At 40.2% G+C, this 16,522-nt stretch overlaps 1 protein-coding gene across 3 annotated transcripts in view; it reads left to right on the plus strand.

Moving 5' to 3' along the window:
• MYPN (myopalladin) overlaps positions 1 to 16,522 on the plus strand; it is a 79,809-nt gene that overhangs the window by 57,041 nt on the left and 6,246 nt on the right. For all 3 annotated transcript variants that reach the window (XM_082486801.1, XM_082486799.1, XM_082486800.1), the window contains 7 exons: positions 7,549 to 7,770; positions 8,286 to 8,435; positions 9,353 to 9,432; positions 9,952 to 10,078; positions 11,606 to 11,813; positions 12,506 to 12,671; positions 14,945 to 15,078. In XM_082486801.1, coding sequence (XP_082342927.1) covers positions 7,549 to 7,770; positions 8,286 to 8,435; positions 9,353 to 9,432; positions 9,952 to 10,078; positions 11,606 to 11,813; positions 12,506 to 12,671; positions 14,945 to 15,078 — 1,087 coding nt within the window. The remainder of the gene's footprint in view (positions 1 to 7,548; positions 7,771 to 8,285; positions 8,436 to 9,352; positions 9,433 to 9,951; positions 10,079 to 11,605; positions 11,814 to 12,505; positions 12,672 to 14,944; positions 15,079 to 16,522) is intronic.

Consider the following 16,522-nt stretch of genomic DNA (forward strand, 5'->3'; position numbering starts at 1 on the left):
CTGTTGGTGCTGTCCCAGGCTGCACAAATAATTAAGCATTCTTTATCAGCAGGCTAAAAATCTGGAAATTCTACCTTTCCGAACAGCTCCCGTAACAGGATACCTGAGCCCGTCTCCCACCTTCTCCAGCTAAATGAACAAAACTTAAGACTTCCAGGCAGTGTGGAACAGCCCCTCCTTTAGCATTTCAGCTTAATGGTTAGGGTTGTTTGAGGAAGCTGCTATTTTGTGTTGGAGAAAAGAAACAGAGACAGATGGAGAGAGACAGAGAGAGAAAAAAAGAATCCCTCTCCTACCTAGGAACTAGGACAAACACCTGGGTTCTTGCCCTTGCTGTAGTGGATGTTTCAGTATTTCTGCAAAGTGAAAGAGGACAAGAAGGACAAAGAACCTCCCTGTCCACTGATCTCTGCTCATCTCCACCCCATAATGTTTTATTAGCATTGGAGCTCAGAGCTTCCTCTTGGAAGTCTCAAAACCTCAGTGAGTGTCTGGGCTACTGCACCATTTGCTGAAAGGAGAGCACAGCCAGTTTTACATCCACGTCCCAAAATCTGTCAATCTAGTCCATTGGGCCTTTCTTCCTTACAAGTAAAATATCTTGGTAATGTTCAGTTAGAATATGTCATGTAGAAACAAAAAGACGTGTGGGGAGCAAAGGGCAGATGGACAATCACAGAATCCCAGAATGGTCAGGGTTGGAAGGGACCTCTGGAGATCATCTAGTCCAACCCCCCCGCCAGAGCAGGGTCACGTACAGCAGTTGCACAGGACGGCATCCAGGCGGGTTTGGAATGGCTCCAGAGTGGGAGACTCCACAACCTCTCTGGGCAGCCTGTGCCAGTGCTCTGCCACCCTCAAAGGAAAGAAGTTCCTCCTCCTGTTAAGATGGAACTTCCTATGTTTAAGTTTGTGCCCATTACCTCTTGTCCTATCACTGGGCACCACTGAAAAAAAGACTGTTCCCATCCCCCTGGCACCTTCCCTTTAAGTATTTAGGATATTGTCTAGCTGTGCACCACAGATGACTTGCTAGACTCTTCAAGGGTTTGTGTGTACATTTGGACAGCACGATATTCATGCCTTGGGCTATGTAACATAGCCCAATATAATTCATCTGCAAGAAATAAGTCGCTTCACTGATACCTCTTCAGGGGCATGATAAGTGAGGAAAAGCACGCATGTTGGATCTGTTGTTTTTTGATTCCCACCACTGAGAGGGGAGAGGGCGGAGGGGAAGAGAAGGACAGAGAATCCAAACTGAAGAGAAGATTTCAGTCAGAGTAGCATAGATGAGACTTTGTAGCCAAGGAGTGTTACAGCTTGGAAACAGACACTGAGATGCAATATGCGCCAGTTTCTTAGATAAACTGTTAACTGGATTTACAATAACTCTGCCAAAAAAGTCAATCTAGTAAAAGTTACAAAACTGGGCTTAAATTGGGAAATTTGTCTGGAGTTGGCAAAGAGAGGCAAACAGAATTATGTTTTTATACACTATATGAGAATCAACATTCAAATAAAGTTCCTCTAGCCTTTCTATTTGTGGTAATATCCATGGGTTACTATGCTAATGTCAGATTATCTTGAGGCTACAAGCTTCTACTAACTGTTAGCATGTATTTTCACAAAGATCTGAATCCTACTAAAGTCACCAGCAAGATAGGTTTTAACTTCAACAGATCCAGGAATTTCAGAACTCATATTCACATACAGAGGTGCTTAGAAACTTAAAGGAATTACTACCGCCTATGCAATTCCCCTTTTTGCCAAAAATGTTCACAGGTAGCAGAGTGGCCAAGGAGGTAGATTACTTGCCTCAAGATCCAGGAGCCCATGATGCAATTCTCTGCTCTGTCACAGACTTTCTCTGTTACCTGAACAGGTCACTGAGCTTCTTTAGGCCTCAATTTCTCATACGGAAAATGCAGGTAATAGCCCTGCCCTGAAGGGTGCCTTGCAGTCAGGTGCTCAAAAAATGATGGTGATGGGGCCAAATAGATTGATCACAGAGACAAAATGATGTGAATCTGTACCTTCAACAAAACTCACACTGAAAGAAGATTTTGTTTGCCATACTGGTCAAATTACAACCATCCAGCAGCACCCTACAACAATATTGCCAAGGCAGTGCAAAGGCTAGTAACTCCCCAGAAGAGAACTCACATTTCACTTCTCTGTCAGTCCCGAATTTCCACTACAACTTGTCTGACACTCTCTTTTCTCCTTTTGAGTTAACTTTCTCCTGCAGAACAGCTCACTGTGGGATCAGATGACCGCCAGTGATGGCAGGAGGGACGTGTGGGAACATATGAATACAAGCAGGGAGGGAAGCAGGGGAATGCTGCTGCTGGCACAAGCTGGCAACTAAACTGGTTCAGCTACATTGTCAAAACATACACTGAATACACTACACATCTCTGGGGTAATAATGCTGTGCAGCTCACTTACAAGGTGTTACTAATGACTAGAGAAAAAAGGTACAGAATTGCGTAAGACGTATATTCACCAGCATTTTGCTCTGGCCAGTTTTAAGTCTTTTACCCTTCTAGCTACACCCTGACAGTATTAATGCAACCATCACTGCCTACTTCCCTTTTGCTAACACATGTAAATGAAATATCCAGGTTTCAAAAGTTGCAGTCTATTCAGCATATACAGATATAGATAATAATATACAATTATAATATATATGTATTATATATATTCTAAGTTGTACAGAACATTTACATCTCCAGGTAGGAGCTCGAATTTTACAGTTTTCGAGCTGGGAGATAGCACCATTGTAAATATCTGGCTACTATGTTAAACAAGTGTGTAAATTCCTGTCTCTAAAAATTTCATGTTTTAGGAAAGCTGCCAAAAAGCAGCTGGAACCCTACATCTTTGACCCCAAACCAGCGCTTGAACCTTTGTACTCTTTCCCTTAGTCTCCTCAGTCTGCTGAACTGCAGCCTAGTTTTAACATTGTACATAGTGATCACATTGACTTGTTCTTTGTGTGACGCTTTACGAAATACTTGTCTGACCCACAACCACAAACACTTTGCTCTACTCCACTTATGTAATCACATTCAGAAATAGTTTTATGGCTCATGTGATAAAAACAGTTCTTCATAAAGCCATATTAACAACTATTTTCTGTTCTTGCTAATCCTAGAAAAAAAAATAATCTACCAACTGAGCAGAAAACTCCAAGATTATATTCTTTATACAACTGTATATTTCCACTCATTTCAGAGATTCCTGTTCTTTATAAGAAGCTTGGTATAACATCGTCAGTCTATATATGTTGATGTTAAAATTTTCACAGCAATGTTAACTTAGTCTTGTTGGTTTGTGTGTGAATTTATGTATATGCACACTAAATACAGTGAGAAAGACAAAGACTGAAGTATGAGCACAACACACAGGCAACACTTTGGGGCTGTGGGAACCTTACCTTCAATATTTTTACTTTAAAATGTATTTTTGAATGTAACTCCTTAAAATGACCAGTCCAAGCAGTCAGCTTGCACAATTCCTAGCCAGAAACTGTTGCGTTTGCATGGAAACACAATGACTATTGTGGCTTCCATGGGCAGAGAAGCAGCTGCTAGTAATGATAGCCCAGTGTTGATAGTGCAGCAATATGCATTTGTTCTGACAAACTGCTACTTTTATTTTATACCTTTTTCTGTGTGTGCACATACGTCCAGAGTCACATGAACTCAAGAAATGTGAAAGAAAACCTGTCCGTGATTAACTTCAAAGTGGCCCTATGAAATGCATTCCTTCCTCTATCATATTTTCTTCTGCAAGCAGATATATGAAAAGGAAGAACTGCCTATATTTCTTAATGAATTAAAGTTTGTAAGAAGTTAGTATCTTCAGCACATCAGTTAGGAAAAAATGATACACTGTGTTCACAGAAAACTTTTTCAGATCTAAAAGAGAGGCAAGAAACATTAGGTTAATTACAGCTTGAAAATAATTGCTCCAAGTTTTGATTTATGTTAGTTGGTTAGAAAACTTAACACAAACTTGTACCTTTGGAGTAGAGGAAACAAAAGATGTTAATTGTCTTTATCAGCGTTGTTTGGTTTCACCTGTAGGTCATCATAGCTACAGCAACCCTACATTATTAATTTATTAGATAACATGACTTCTTTTGGACAACAATGAATCCGCAAAAAAAAAAAATCAGCATGAAAAACTGCTAACTAAACCCAACTAGCTATAAACAATACTGGACTCTCCCATGTAAAGGCAATGCCTTCCTACCCCCATTACTTTAAAAAAAATTCTTTATGGACTTACTGTGTCTAGCTTCTGAGATAAGTGATTTGTGAGTCACTTTGCCTACTCTGTCCATCAGCCCTGGTGCCCCCTAAACATACATAACACTTGAAAAATGGCTTATCTTTACAAAGGGAATAACAGCGCTCCAAAGTGCTCAAATATGATAAATGAGAAACAGGTGTTCAAAACAGTGAATTTAGCTTTATAGTTACACTGTCATATAACCAATATTCAGAAATAATTACATAATTTTGGAGAGATTCGTTACACAATAAACAGTAAAATATTTAAACAGTCAGAAAAGGTACTCTCTGTACCATACTTGCTCTGTTGCCCTGACCTTTATTCATGTGACAAATTATTAGATGATGTAAAGGGAAGGAGGGAAAGAGATTACTCCTACATTAATTAATCCTTAATTAGCCTCCACATTTCCAAAGGCCACACAGCACGTGAAATCCCTGAAAACAATTTCATTCTTAGAAGACTTACATATATTATCTTCAGGTCCTACTGGAAATTTCAGACACTCAAGGTAATCCTTTCTCAGTAGGTCAATATTTTTTGCCACAGATTTTGCTCTTTGCTGCCAAGAGCTACCTAAACAACATGAAGGAAACTACTGAAAGTGCTCAAAGAAGTGGAAGGAAACAAAACTCTAAATATGTTTTTCAGTGCATTGCTTGCAATAAAGTATTTAGGTTTGAATTCCTTTATTTAGGGGAAACTCTAGAAACAAAACATGACTGCAGTACATTTTGTTGACTTGATTGCTTCTTAGAACATAACAGTCACTCCCTGATTTTTACTTTATTCTTCCTTCCTGATTTTCTCAGTATCAGGGGTAAAAGGCTGACTGTTTACCTTTCCCTTGGAACACTATAACCAGCTCTCGCCATCTAAATGGAAAAATGATAGCTTTGGCTGGTCAGAAATCAGAGAACCTGCAGGTTTAGGTTTTACACTAGCTTAACTGAGATTAGAATTTGATCTATTAAAGTGATTTGTTGAGACATGTTGTGTGAAAGAAAAAAAGCTCAACAAGATGAAACTTTATAAGGCTGTTTGCTGATCACCAGCTGTTGGCCAGCCCACAGAGCAAACAAAGCCAACTAAGAAAGTGGATGATACCACCTAGTGGCTGGCTCCTACCCTTTGGCACGTCTCGCACACTTCTACAGACCCGCAAGCTCAAAAACTCCTACTTGGCAAAGCTGTACTCGCTGTGGTACATTTGAAGAGAGTATCAGAGCGCAGACTGTCCCAGTCAGAGTGGAGGCAGAGTGTTACAGGTGAGGAAGGTATCTTGAAGGGGTGACCCAGCAACCTAAGCTCCCTCTGAACACTTCTGTTAACTCGTAATTATCAGCACTGCTCCAAAGCTGTGTGGAACATCCCTGCAGCATCAGAGAAGCAGGGAGGAGTGGAAGGAAGACTCAGTTTCTAGTGAAGAGAGTTCACTCATGAAAGACCTTTCCTCCCTACTCTGAGCTATCTGCCTTTTCCTACCATAGCTAATCATTACTAGATCTCACCTTACAGCAACTCCCCCAAAAAAGATTTTACATGAAAAGACTGATATACGACATCAGCCATTACAGTACCAAAACCAGATATCACCAGGACATTTATTCCACCATGGCAATTTCCAACTTTTTAAACTCAAGCTCTGTGGTTGCCATGGTTTCCTCCTCTCACCCCCAAGTTTCAGACCCCTGTCTCCTCAAAACTCCCTTGTAAGCTCTCAACCTTTGGCCACTTCTGTCTCCTTGGTCTCCTGAAGAAATCAGAAGACTTCGTCAACTACAAGTTTGTGCTGCCTCTCCACCTTTGCTCCTTACTATTTGGGAACTACTGGTGAAGAGCATTATCAGCAGTATGATGGAATAGGTAAATGATCAGCGATGTAAGTCCCAGCAATTTGAGATCTTGGCTGGTCCTTTAATTAACTTTCTATAAGATTTCAGACAAGATGCATTTTCTGAACCTTGTTTTTTTCAGCAAATGGAATATATCTAAGGATAGGCTATATCCTTATTTACTATTCACTGGTTTCTAAAATTCTATTTAAAAAAATGAGAATTTCACTTTTGGAATTGCTCAAGTACTTCCCTTCCAAGCCACAGATCATTTCCTTCCTACAACAAATCAACAAACCCCATTGTAATAGCACTATCTGACAGATTAAAGTAAGATTCTGAAGATCCGTGCTTGCTACAGAAGTAGAATAAAACAAGCTCACTCTCAGAAATGTCAGTGCCCTTCAACAGAAGCAGGAATGCAAGCTCGGGACTTACAAACTGCATAAATCCAGCTCTGAGCAAAGTGATTGGGTTACCACCACAGTTTCCCCACAAGACAGTTTATAATGACTTAAGGAAGATATTCTTGCAGCTGTCTATGTTTGTGCAGCTAGGCAGCATCTGCTACCAGAAAAGTCCATTCAGGTGTATCTGTAGTGCTCCACCATGCCCAGGACAAACAGGTTTGCTGTCAAAAACCGAACCTGGCTGTTGGTCTGAAGCTCCATGTGTCACAGCAAGAGACATTTGGTCAAATGCCTGTTGGTCTAGAGAAGAGACATCCTCGTGCAAACCAGCTAAGTAACAAGAGGTTTCTAATTGACTTCAGGGGATTAAGAGGAGGCTCATAATCACATCAAACTATTTGGAAATGGTCATTTATGTAGGAATATACTGGTTTTCTTGCATCATCTGTTTAATCTTCTAAGGATTTAAACGTGATATGTTTTGCCTTCTCAGTTACACCAGCTAGAAATCTGGTCAAGTTTTAACCTGAAGGTAAATTACTCTGAAAATATTTCACTTTCTTCTTAGCTTTCTCTTTTAGTAGGTATAGTTTTCCTTATTTAATTCTGAATTGAAACATATAGCAGTATTCATTTCTATAATTAGCAGGGGACTAATACTTGAACACAAAACTCTCAAAAAATTGGTATATTTTAATGATCTTTTTTGATCAACAGTGTGCAAGAGGGCAGTTTTTTCATAGGGACTTAGAGGAATTATACGTTTGAATTTTTAGCCGTCTTTGATAAAACTCAGTTTCATTAGTTACGTTCTGCAAACTTAAGATGCAGTGAGAATCTCTGTCTGCAGACCAAACTCAGACTGTTTCAATATGTCCTAGTTTATGTAGGCTTTTTTATTTTCAATCATTTTGGAATTAGTCTAAAAGCGCAAATGACTGCAAATACCCCAGAACACAACTCGTCTTGTTCAGAACCATGCCCCTCTCACTCTGCAGGAATACAGGATTTCAAGCTTTGAGCAGAGGCTGATGAACGAAATAGAATTTCGCCTTGAACGTACCCCGGTGGATGAATCAGATGATGAAGTCCAACATGAGGAAATCCCTACAGGCAAATACATAGCACCCATCTTTGATAAAAGACTCAAGCATTTTCGGGTAACGGAAGGATCTCCTATCACATTCACTTGCAAAATAGTTGGAATACCTGTTCCCAAGGTAGGTCATTGTCACCGTTAGCGGTAAAGGAATAAAAACCAACTACCCATTATTTTCTGTACATCCCTCTGAAAAGTCTCACTCCTCAGAACATGGCTCCCGTGGAGAGAGCTCTAAAACAAATTATTGCCCTCCCACTTTCTAAAATAACAGTATCTGCTCCTGAGCATATAAGGACTGCCTCACAACCACCTGACTCCAAGAGAAACAGAACGTCATAAAACCTCAAAAAATTAACTTCTCAGAAAGATGAGAACTGATCTGAGATAATCAGTAATGCGTCTACAGCCAAGAAAAGAGAACCTGGCAGGGCCAGCTACGTAAAGGAGATACGCAGCTTTCTGAGTTCAACCTGGAATCATTCTATTTCACATTGTAACTGATCTGCAAATTTTATAGTATTCTAAAATTTTGGTTAACTTACGTCATGTTCTTATCTACATTTTTTCTAGTCACTATTCCACTACAGAGCAAGTGTTAAGTCACTGGGGGGGGGGGGTGTCTGATCACTACAGGTATACTGGTTCAAGGATGGCAAGCAGATTTCAAAGAAAAACACACATTTCAAAATGAACAGAGAAGAAGACGGAACATGTTCTTTACATATCGAAGCTTCTACTAATGATGATGATGGCAACTATACAATTATGGCTGCAAACCCACAAGTAAGGTGTTCTATTTTCCTCTACAAAATTGCTTGTTTCATATTTTTCTAACATGCATTAATAGGAACACAGATTGAGCCACCTAGTCTGACAGCGAGTGGTGACTGTATCAAAAATCAGATGCTACAAAGGACAGAAAACCATATAATGAAGAATGATGAAACTACTCCCCTATTCTTACACAGCCCAGTCACAATCATTCAGGGCATTTTTTCCACATTAAGAACTCCTGCCCTATCTTCTGTTGCTGATAGATACCTTTTGAGATGTGGTGACAAGACAGACATGATATTTCAGCCAGAAAGAATAGAGCAAGGGAAAACAAAAGTTACGTCAAATTTGGAAGCGTTACCAAACACAATTATTCTTTATTTAGGATGCAAAGACTATCTGCAAATAGTCTCATCCTCTAATACCATTCTCCTTCACCCTATGTGCTAGCTTAGCTGTTTATTTAGCAGTACACTCAAGTCAGGCAACTTTTTCCAGTTTAAATTTTTCCTTTTTCCTGAATATTTCAGCCCAACTACTTCTCAGTTCCTGTACGGCTGCACAAAGAGCAATGCCAGTACAAAGGTACTAGCAGACAGTACCTGTGGTGACACACAGACAGGAATGCACAAGCAGGGACAGACACTGCTTTTTACAGCTGGTTTACATAGCACCCCTCCTAAACATATCGCCACAGCCTTGAAGAGCCTGAGAAACACACTGCTCTAGAGACACAAAGAAACCCCTGCCTCAACTTCACTCCACCGCATGCTAATAGCATTTGCTTTGAAAAAGTAATCTTTCCACTATAGTTCAGTTACTTTATAAAAATAAATCCTAATGCACTGTAAATGTTAAATATTTATACTTTAAAATTAAATGAGCTTTTAACCAACTATTAATTCTGTTTCCGTTGTGATTTGCAGGGGAGAATCAGTTGTTCAGGCCACCTCATGGTTCAGAGTATCCCTGTTCGGGGCCGAATATCAACAATTCAGCCTCACAGGTAAAAGGAAAGACAAGTCCTTCAGACCCTCTTTATGCTTCTTACTGAAGGCATTCAAAATAACTAGCTGCTGTACTTCTATGCACTCTGTACTTCAGTTCTCAACCATAAAATGGAAATAACAGCAGCAGTTCCCTCCCAACAGGTCACTTCTAGAATGTAACATTTTAGAACGTCATCTTCAAATACAGGGAAGTTTAAGTGTAAAGTATTGATTCACTTACCTGTTGCAGTGGAGTTAAAGGCAAGGGATGGATTAGCAAGATGAAGTTTAGCCAAAAAAGCAAAAAGAAGCAAAGGACAGCTTGGGAATCCAACGATACTACACAATACAATTAATATGATAATCTTTCTAAATGGAAAATATGCAAGTATTAAATTACAATCAGTCCATCACTTTCTGCCCTTATATTTAACTCAAGCTATCTGTTCATCTTTTTCCACAATTTCTGCCTTTTTTTAAGCATTAGGAAAAAAAGTTTTGCTTCCAAACATGTACATGCAATTTCTGTGTTGCAGAACACGACCTCGGGTGCCAGAAGGAGACAAAGAGGCAGTTCAAGAACGCTTTTTCAGGCCATACTTTCTACAGGCTCCAGGTGACATGGTAGCACATGAAGGGCGACTTTGTAGGTTGGATTGTAAGGTATTAACTGTTTCCTCTGTTCATTCTCACTTTCCCTGCCTCTGTACATGTATTGCTAGGTGTTTTCATGTTCTTTATTGCACACGTGAACATTTCCATTAGTTTTAATGCTTCATTTTTTAAAATTATTTCTTATTGCCACTGTCTCTGAGCTGATTCAGGGGATTTCTTTTCAACACATGCTATATGGAATGAAGAACACAGAAAACCAAACCCCAGAAATAGAAGGCTTACTTACAAGGTTGTTCAAATTACTAGATATGTTCACCGTGTCCTTTGCCAGTCTGAACTCCAGAAGTTCATCTGGGAATGACAGGTCCTTCTGCTCCATTATCAGATTCTTGAACATAATCCAGAATAGCACAAAACCACGAGAAAGAGAGGATTCAGCATGTATACTGTTCAAACAAATGTTCCCATTGTATTGGACTGAATTACTGAAGATTAATACTCCCTAAAAGGAGGGAACAGAGCCCAGTTCATTTCATGCTTCCCCAGCAGGCACAGATGCAGAGTGTCCCCATTTGCAAACTCAAATCCCCACGAGAGAGTTGTCAGAGATTAGAGTACAAGCAGTAAACATCCTGTTATTGAACAGCTTTAAGAAACTCATCTGTTCCAACATATTTTGGTAGTCCCTCTATGTCCCAGTAGCACAGCAAAGGTGGTAGTGCTGACACTGACCTCTTCTACGCTCCACAATGTCTCCTACCCTGAAGAGGGTAGAAGCTCTGAAGCAGAAGTTAATGCCCTGAAGATGAACGAGATTCATTACTACTTAATTTACAATGTAACATTTACTAGCGAGCATGCCAAAGAATTTGGTTATTCTTAGCTCTGCTATCCTGGCAGAGCTTGTGAGCCTTAAAACACGTCTGGTATTGCACAAACCTGGAAGACAGCAGTCCTCGTTCAGGCAAGTTCCACTTCCCTCTTTCTCTGCTTTGTAGAATATTGTTTGGAAAGCAATATTTTAGACATGAATAAGTACTTCTATCTATTGGAAAGATCTTTAACAGTATAATAAAGTCTAACAATCTTTCTATAAAATACTTAATCTATAGTGTTCTAAAGCATGTAAGTTTAACAGCTACAAAGAATTACATCATTCTTCATCAAATTGCATGAAATACAAAGTCATTTGTACAGAACACTTTTTCTCTGTAGTGGTTTAGATCCAGGGTTTTGATTTATACTCAGCACTAAAATAGAAGAAAACTAGCAGATTACTAGGAGTCCTTTGTGAATCTGGTATATAACCAAGTTTCTTCCTTTCTTCTAAGAAAAATGTAGGCATTTCAGGTATTTGTTTCTCCTGGGATTTTGTTGCTTGTTTTCTGGTTTTGTCCCTTTTGGAACTAATCAGCAGAAAAACAGAAGATGAGGAATAAAAAAAAAATTTTAAAATCTTTCTGTTCTACATTCTGCCATTATTCAGATGGTATCTGAAAAAAGGCTTACCTATGAATTTCCCAAGATCTGTTTGTCGGGTTGACATTTGTCTCTAGCTGTTTCACTGTCTGTTAGGTGAGTGGGTTACCAACTCCAGACCTGACGTGGCTTCTGAATGGCAAACCTGTGCTACCAGACGGCACCCACAAGATGCTGGTCAGAGAAACTGGAGTTCACTCTCTACTTATTGATCCGCTCTCACAAAGTGATGCTGGAACTTATACTTGCCTTGCCACTAATAAAACAGGACAAAATTCGTTTAGTCTGGAACTCACTGTTGTAGGTAAGAAACACTGAAAAACTAGTCACAATGCTGTAGTTATTTGTATGCACTTCTTCAAAAGTGCCTTAGTTTCCCTACAGACAAGTATAAATAAATAGTTAATCCACCGATAGCAGGAGAGTCCAACAGCTAGAAAACTTGTCTCTTAGAAAGAAATGGACCTGGTGCTCAGTCGATAGGTGCATTCCTGTTATTAAAAGAGGGCTGTAAGAACTCTCTCATCATCATTTTACCTCTCTTGTCTTGGCAAAATGACACTCAATTTTCTTCCCAGAAAATGCTTAGTATTTGAATTCATAATACATGTTGAGGCCTCCTAGATGTCAGTCCCAATTTTATTGGCTTAAAAATGTTTTAAAATAGAAACTGGTTTAACTGTTCTTGAATAAAACCTTACAAGATGTGAGCTATGGAAATCCATAGATCTGGCATTAATTTCCTGCAATGGTAGTATGTTTAGACCCCTTAGATATGCATACATTCTTTTACAAATATCAGTTCTGCCTATTATTTTCTTGATGTTGCCTTACAGAGGCTATGCTATGGCATTTCACTTTCCTTCCGATACCCCATTAAAAATTCACAACCTGTTTTGATATCACAAGAATAATTTTTAACCTTGTTCTTCCACATTGTTCAAAGCAAAACTAAGAATAAAATCTGTTGTTCAAGAATTCTTTTTCTTTTTCCAGCAAAAGAAGTAAAAAGAGCCCCCATGTTTTTGGAGAAGCTTCAGAACTGTGGTGTTCCTGAAGGGTACCCCGTCAGATTAGAGTGCAGAGTTGTGGGAATGCCACCCCCCATATTTTACTGGAAGAAGGATAACGAGACCATCCCATCAAACAGAGAGAGGATGAGGTACTGTACCATCGTATCCATGCTTGGAGTTTCTTTGGGCTGGACCAATTGTTTCCATGAAAACCTGTGTGATAAGTACAGGCGATGTTCTTCTTGAAGCAACTTATTTCACCCACGTGAAGTTTTAAAAAGCTGGCCTCACTGTGAGGTGAAAAATAGCTATTTCCTTGGTTCGGAATAAAGGCCTAGAGCATAATATGTCACTGCTTCAGAGAGATGTGATAGACCTTTCAGGCCATAGGCCTGATACAGCATATGCGTCTTCTTATCAAAGGTACTATGATATGGTATTTTTAATGCATTTTAGCACCTTATTCTCTTTCTAAATTATTTTTTCTTCAGTTTAGCTCTAACTACAGATGAACTCAAACTCGGAACAGTTAGAACATGGTTTTGAACGTCCCAGATGACAGGATAATAGAAAGTGTAGCATACCAGATACAGAGTATGATAACAAAGTCTGGTCACAAACATAGGCAAAGACTTTGATCCATGCTTACAAAATACAACAATGTTTGGGTTCAGCTCTTGCATTCAAATGCATCCCTATTTTTTAGCTTTTGCAAAAGAAAAACTGATAAAATGATGTGCCTGGCTGTAATTAATGAGAAATTAATTGCTTTCATTTATTTTTTAAAGATTTTTACTTCAGCATAAATCTGATTTTTAATATTTTATTTCACTCAGCTCTAACTAATGGTTTAATGCACTCATTGGATCTGAGATCAATTTAAGTACTATATTTTCACATGCATACCCTGCAGGCTATCTGTAAAGAAAACTGGCTCCGCAGCAGCACTTGTTATGAGTGCACAACTGTCATGAGGGAAAGCTTACCTGAAACAGGCTTTCAGTGGTCTCCCTGTCCCCACTCAGAGACTGCTGTCCGTCTCCAAAAAGCCCACCTAACTCTAATCTTCTATAGCCTGTAGTCTTTATTCTTCCGCCTCTGCACAGATTACTCAAGGATTTATTTCAAGTCCTGGTACTTTCACAGGAACGATGGTTATACGCACGCAAACACAGCAGTTAATGTAGAATGACCAACTGTCCTGAAATTCCTCATTTCCAGTTGTTTCACAGAAGCTTAGAAAACAAGCTTTTGCTTCAGCTCAGCAGAGGAATGGCTACATGAAACCTCCCACACCTCACATTGCCAAGAGCTAACAACAGGCTTGTAACGACTCTCCTGTTCCTGCCAGTCATAACCAGACTGCCTGCCCCCAAGGCTTCGAGTGGTTCTGCACAGATCCGTGGGAGCGATGGGCAGCGTTGTCCTTGCTTGTCCCCATCTTGCCTCACTATTCTCTTCCTGCCTGAAGCCAAGAGACCTTTTTTGTACCACGATATAGACATGCATTGAGCTTCTACACTACTGCGCCCCCAGCATACGGCAAATTATGTAGTGCAGGGAGCAAAGGGTGAATGTTCCCTTTTTTATTAGAGCCGTCGAAAGTACAAAATGTCCCCTTGACCTGAAATTCTGTGATTTGATGTTTCATTCCAGTTCATAAGGAAACAAAATATCAAAATTCAGAACTTCCTGCAACTACAAGTATTCTGATGTGGTCATCTGCCACCTCTTCCTTTATAACGAGGAAAACACTTGGGTTGATAAAAAGAATGAACCACCACCTAGAGAGCAGAGGAGCCTCAGTTCTCTGATATACTATTGAATAGCTTTTCCTGGAAGTGGCAGCCAGAAAGTCTTGGACCTCTGAAGAGCAAGGGAAGAGGAGGGAATAATGAAGCAGGTTTCTTTTAGTCTATTGGCCAAACAAATCTCACAGATTTTCTCACTCAGACATTTTCTCATGGAAAGGGTGCCATAAGAAAGTTTCTAACTGGCTCTGCTTAGTGTTGTGAAAAATAACACAACTTCGTACAAATGTTCTTGGTATTTTGTTATGTTATTCTTCCAGCTTCTGAGCTAGGAAAAAATACAGTATGACCGTGCACCAGCTTTGCATGGGGTTAGTTCATTGGAATTCAATAAATAATTCCTATATTAACACATGCAGAGCAACAATTCAGCTCACACTGTCACACCATGGCTTTGCACAGCTGAGAGCAGCAAGAACAGATTTTGGCTACTCTGATCATTGGCCAAGGCCATACGGAAAGCAAACTATGGACTATAAATGTCTCAGACTGCTACCTCTTTGAAAATAGAAGCTACAACTTATCTATTTCATATTTAATGTATATATTATAAAATCTCAAAGTTGATATGCTCTTGAGACATACTAATTACAAAACACTTGTTTTCCCAGCATGCACCAAGATACAACAGGGTATGTCTGCCTCCTGATCCAACCTGCCAAGAAAGCAGATGCTGGCTGGTATACCTTGTCTGCAAAAAATGAAGTTGGTATTGTCTCTTGTACTGCTAGACTTGACATATACGGTAGGTATTGGCTAGTAAATAAAACAAATCAGAATTTATTTTCTTTGTCTGGTTCCAGCCCTCACCAGTTCTTAGTCCATGAATCGCTCATTTTGACATGGATTAGAAATTAGTGTCACAGCATGGCCACAGCTTAATATGGCCACCAGGAGGAGGCAGAATGGTACAGCTAAATAGCCGAATTAGCTCTCCTGCATCAGTTTAAAGGCAGGTAAATAGAAAAAACAGAGGAGGAGTTCTGTACAGTATTCTGTGACACACCTGAGGGGTGGGATGCCAGCCAGAGGGATCTGGTCAAGCTTGAGAAACGCGCCCATGTGAATGTCAGGAGGTTCAACAAGGCCAAATGCAGGGTCCTGCACATGGGTCTGGGCAACCCCCAGTATCCATACAGGCTGGAGGATGAAGGGATTGAGAGAAGCCCTGATAAGAAGGATGTGGGGGTACGGGTGGATTAAAAGCTGGACATGAGCCAACAATGTGCACTCGCAGTCCGGAAGACCAACTGTATCCTGGGCTGTATCAAAAGCAGTGTGGCCAGCAGGTCAAGGGAGGTGATTCTGCCCCTCTACTCTGCTCTGATGAGACCCCACCTGGAGTACTGTGATCAGCTCTGGGGCCTCCAACATAAGAAGGAAATGGGCCTGTTGGAGCAAGTCCAGAGGAGGGCCACAAAGATGGACAGTGGACTGGAGCACTTTGCCTACGAAGACAGGCTGAGAGAGTTGGAGCTGTTCAGCCTGGAGAAGGCAAGGCTCCGGGAGACCTTACCGCATCCTTTCAAGTACTTAAAGGGGGCCTACAGAAAAGATGGGGACAAACTTTTTAGATGGGCCTGTTGTGATAGGACAAGGGGTAATGGCTTTAAATAAAAGAGGGTAGATGCAGACTAGATATTAGGAAGAAATTTGTTATGCTGAGGGTGGTGAAACACTGGCTCAGGTTGACCAGAGAGGCGGTGGATGCCCCATCCCTGGAAACATTCAAGGTCAGGTTGGATGGGGCTCTGAGCAACTTGATCTAGTTGAAGGTGTCCCTGCTCATTGCAGAGGGGTTGGACTAGATGTCCTTTAAAGATGCCTTACAACCCAAACTATTCTATGATTCTATGATTCTCTACTCCCATTTTCCACCTTCCAAATTCCCTAGACACATAAGCATATAATAAACATGTATTCAAGTTGAACCTTAACTCTGTTCCCTCTGACACACACGCCTGTGCTACAGCCCTGACCTGAGATGGAACAATAAAATTGCACATGAGAAAGTTCTACAGGGCATGTATAATGCAAACAGTGCCTAATTAATGGAGGCTAGTTCGCATCTAATATGTTTGCCTAGGACTCAGAAGGCCCCAGCCCAGTTCAAGAACTACAGCACATCATTTAATTAGTCTGCATCTATGCAAGATGTAAGTTAAGACAATTTACCTAGAGCAAAGAGT

This window comes from Vanellus vanellus, assembly GCF_965231255.1.
Source record: "Vanellus vanellus genome assembly, chromosome: 7".
In the NCBI taxonomy this organism is placed as follows: domain Eukaryota; kingdom Metazoa; phylum Chordata; class Aves; order Charadriiformes; family Charadriidae; genus Vanellus; species Vanellus vanellus.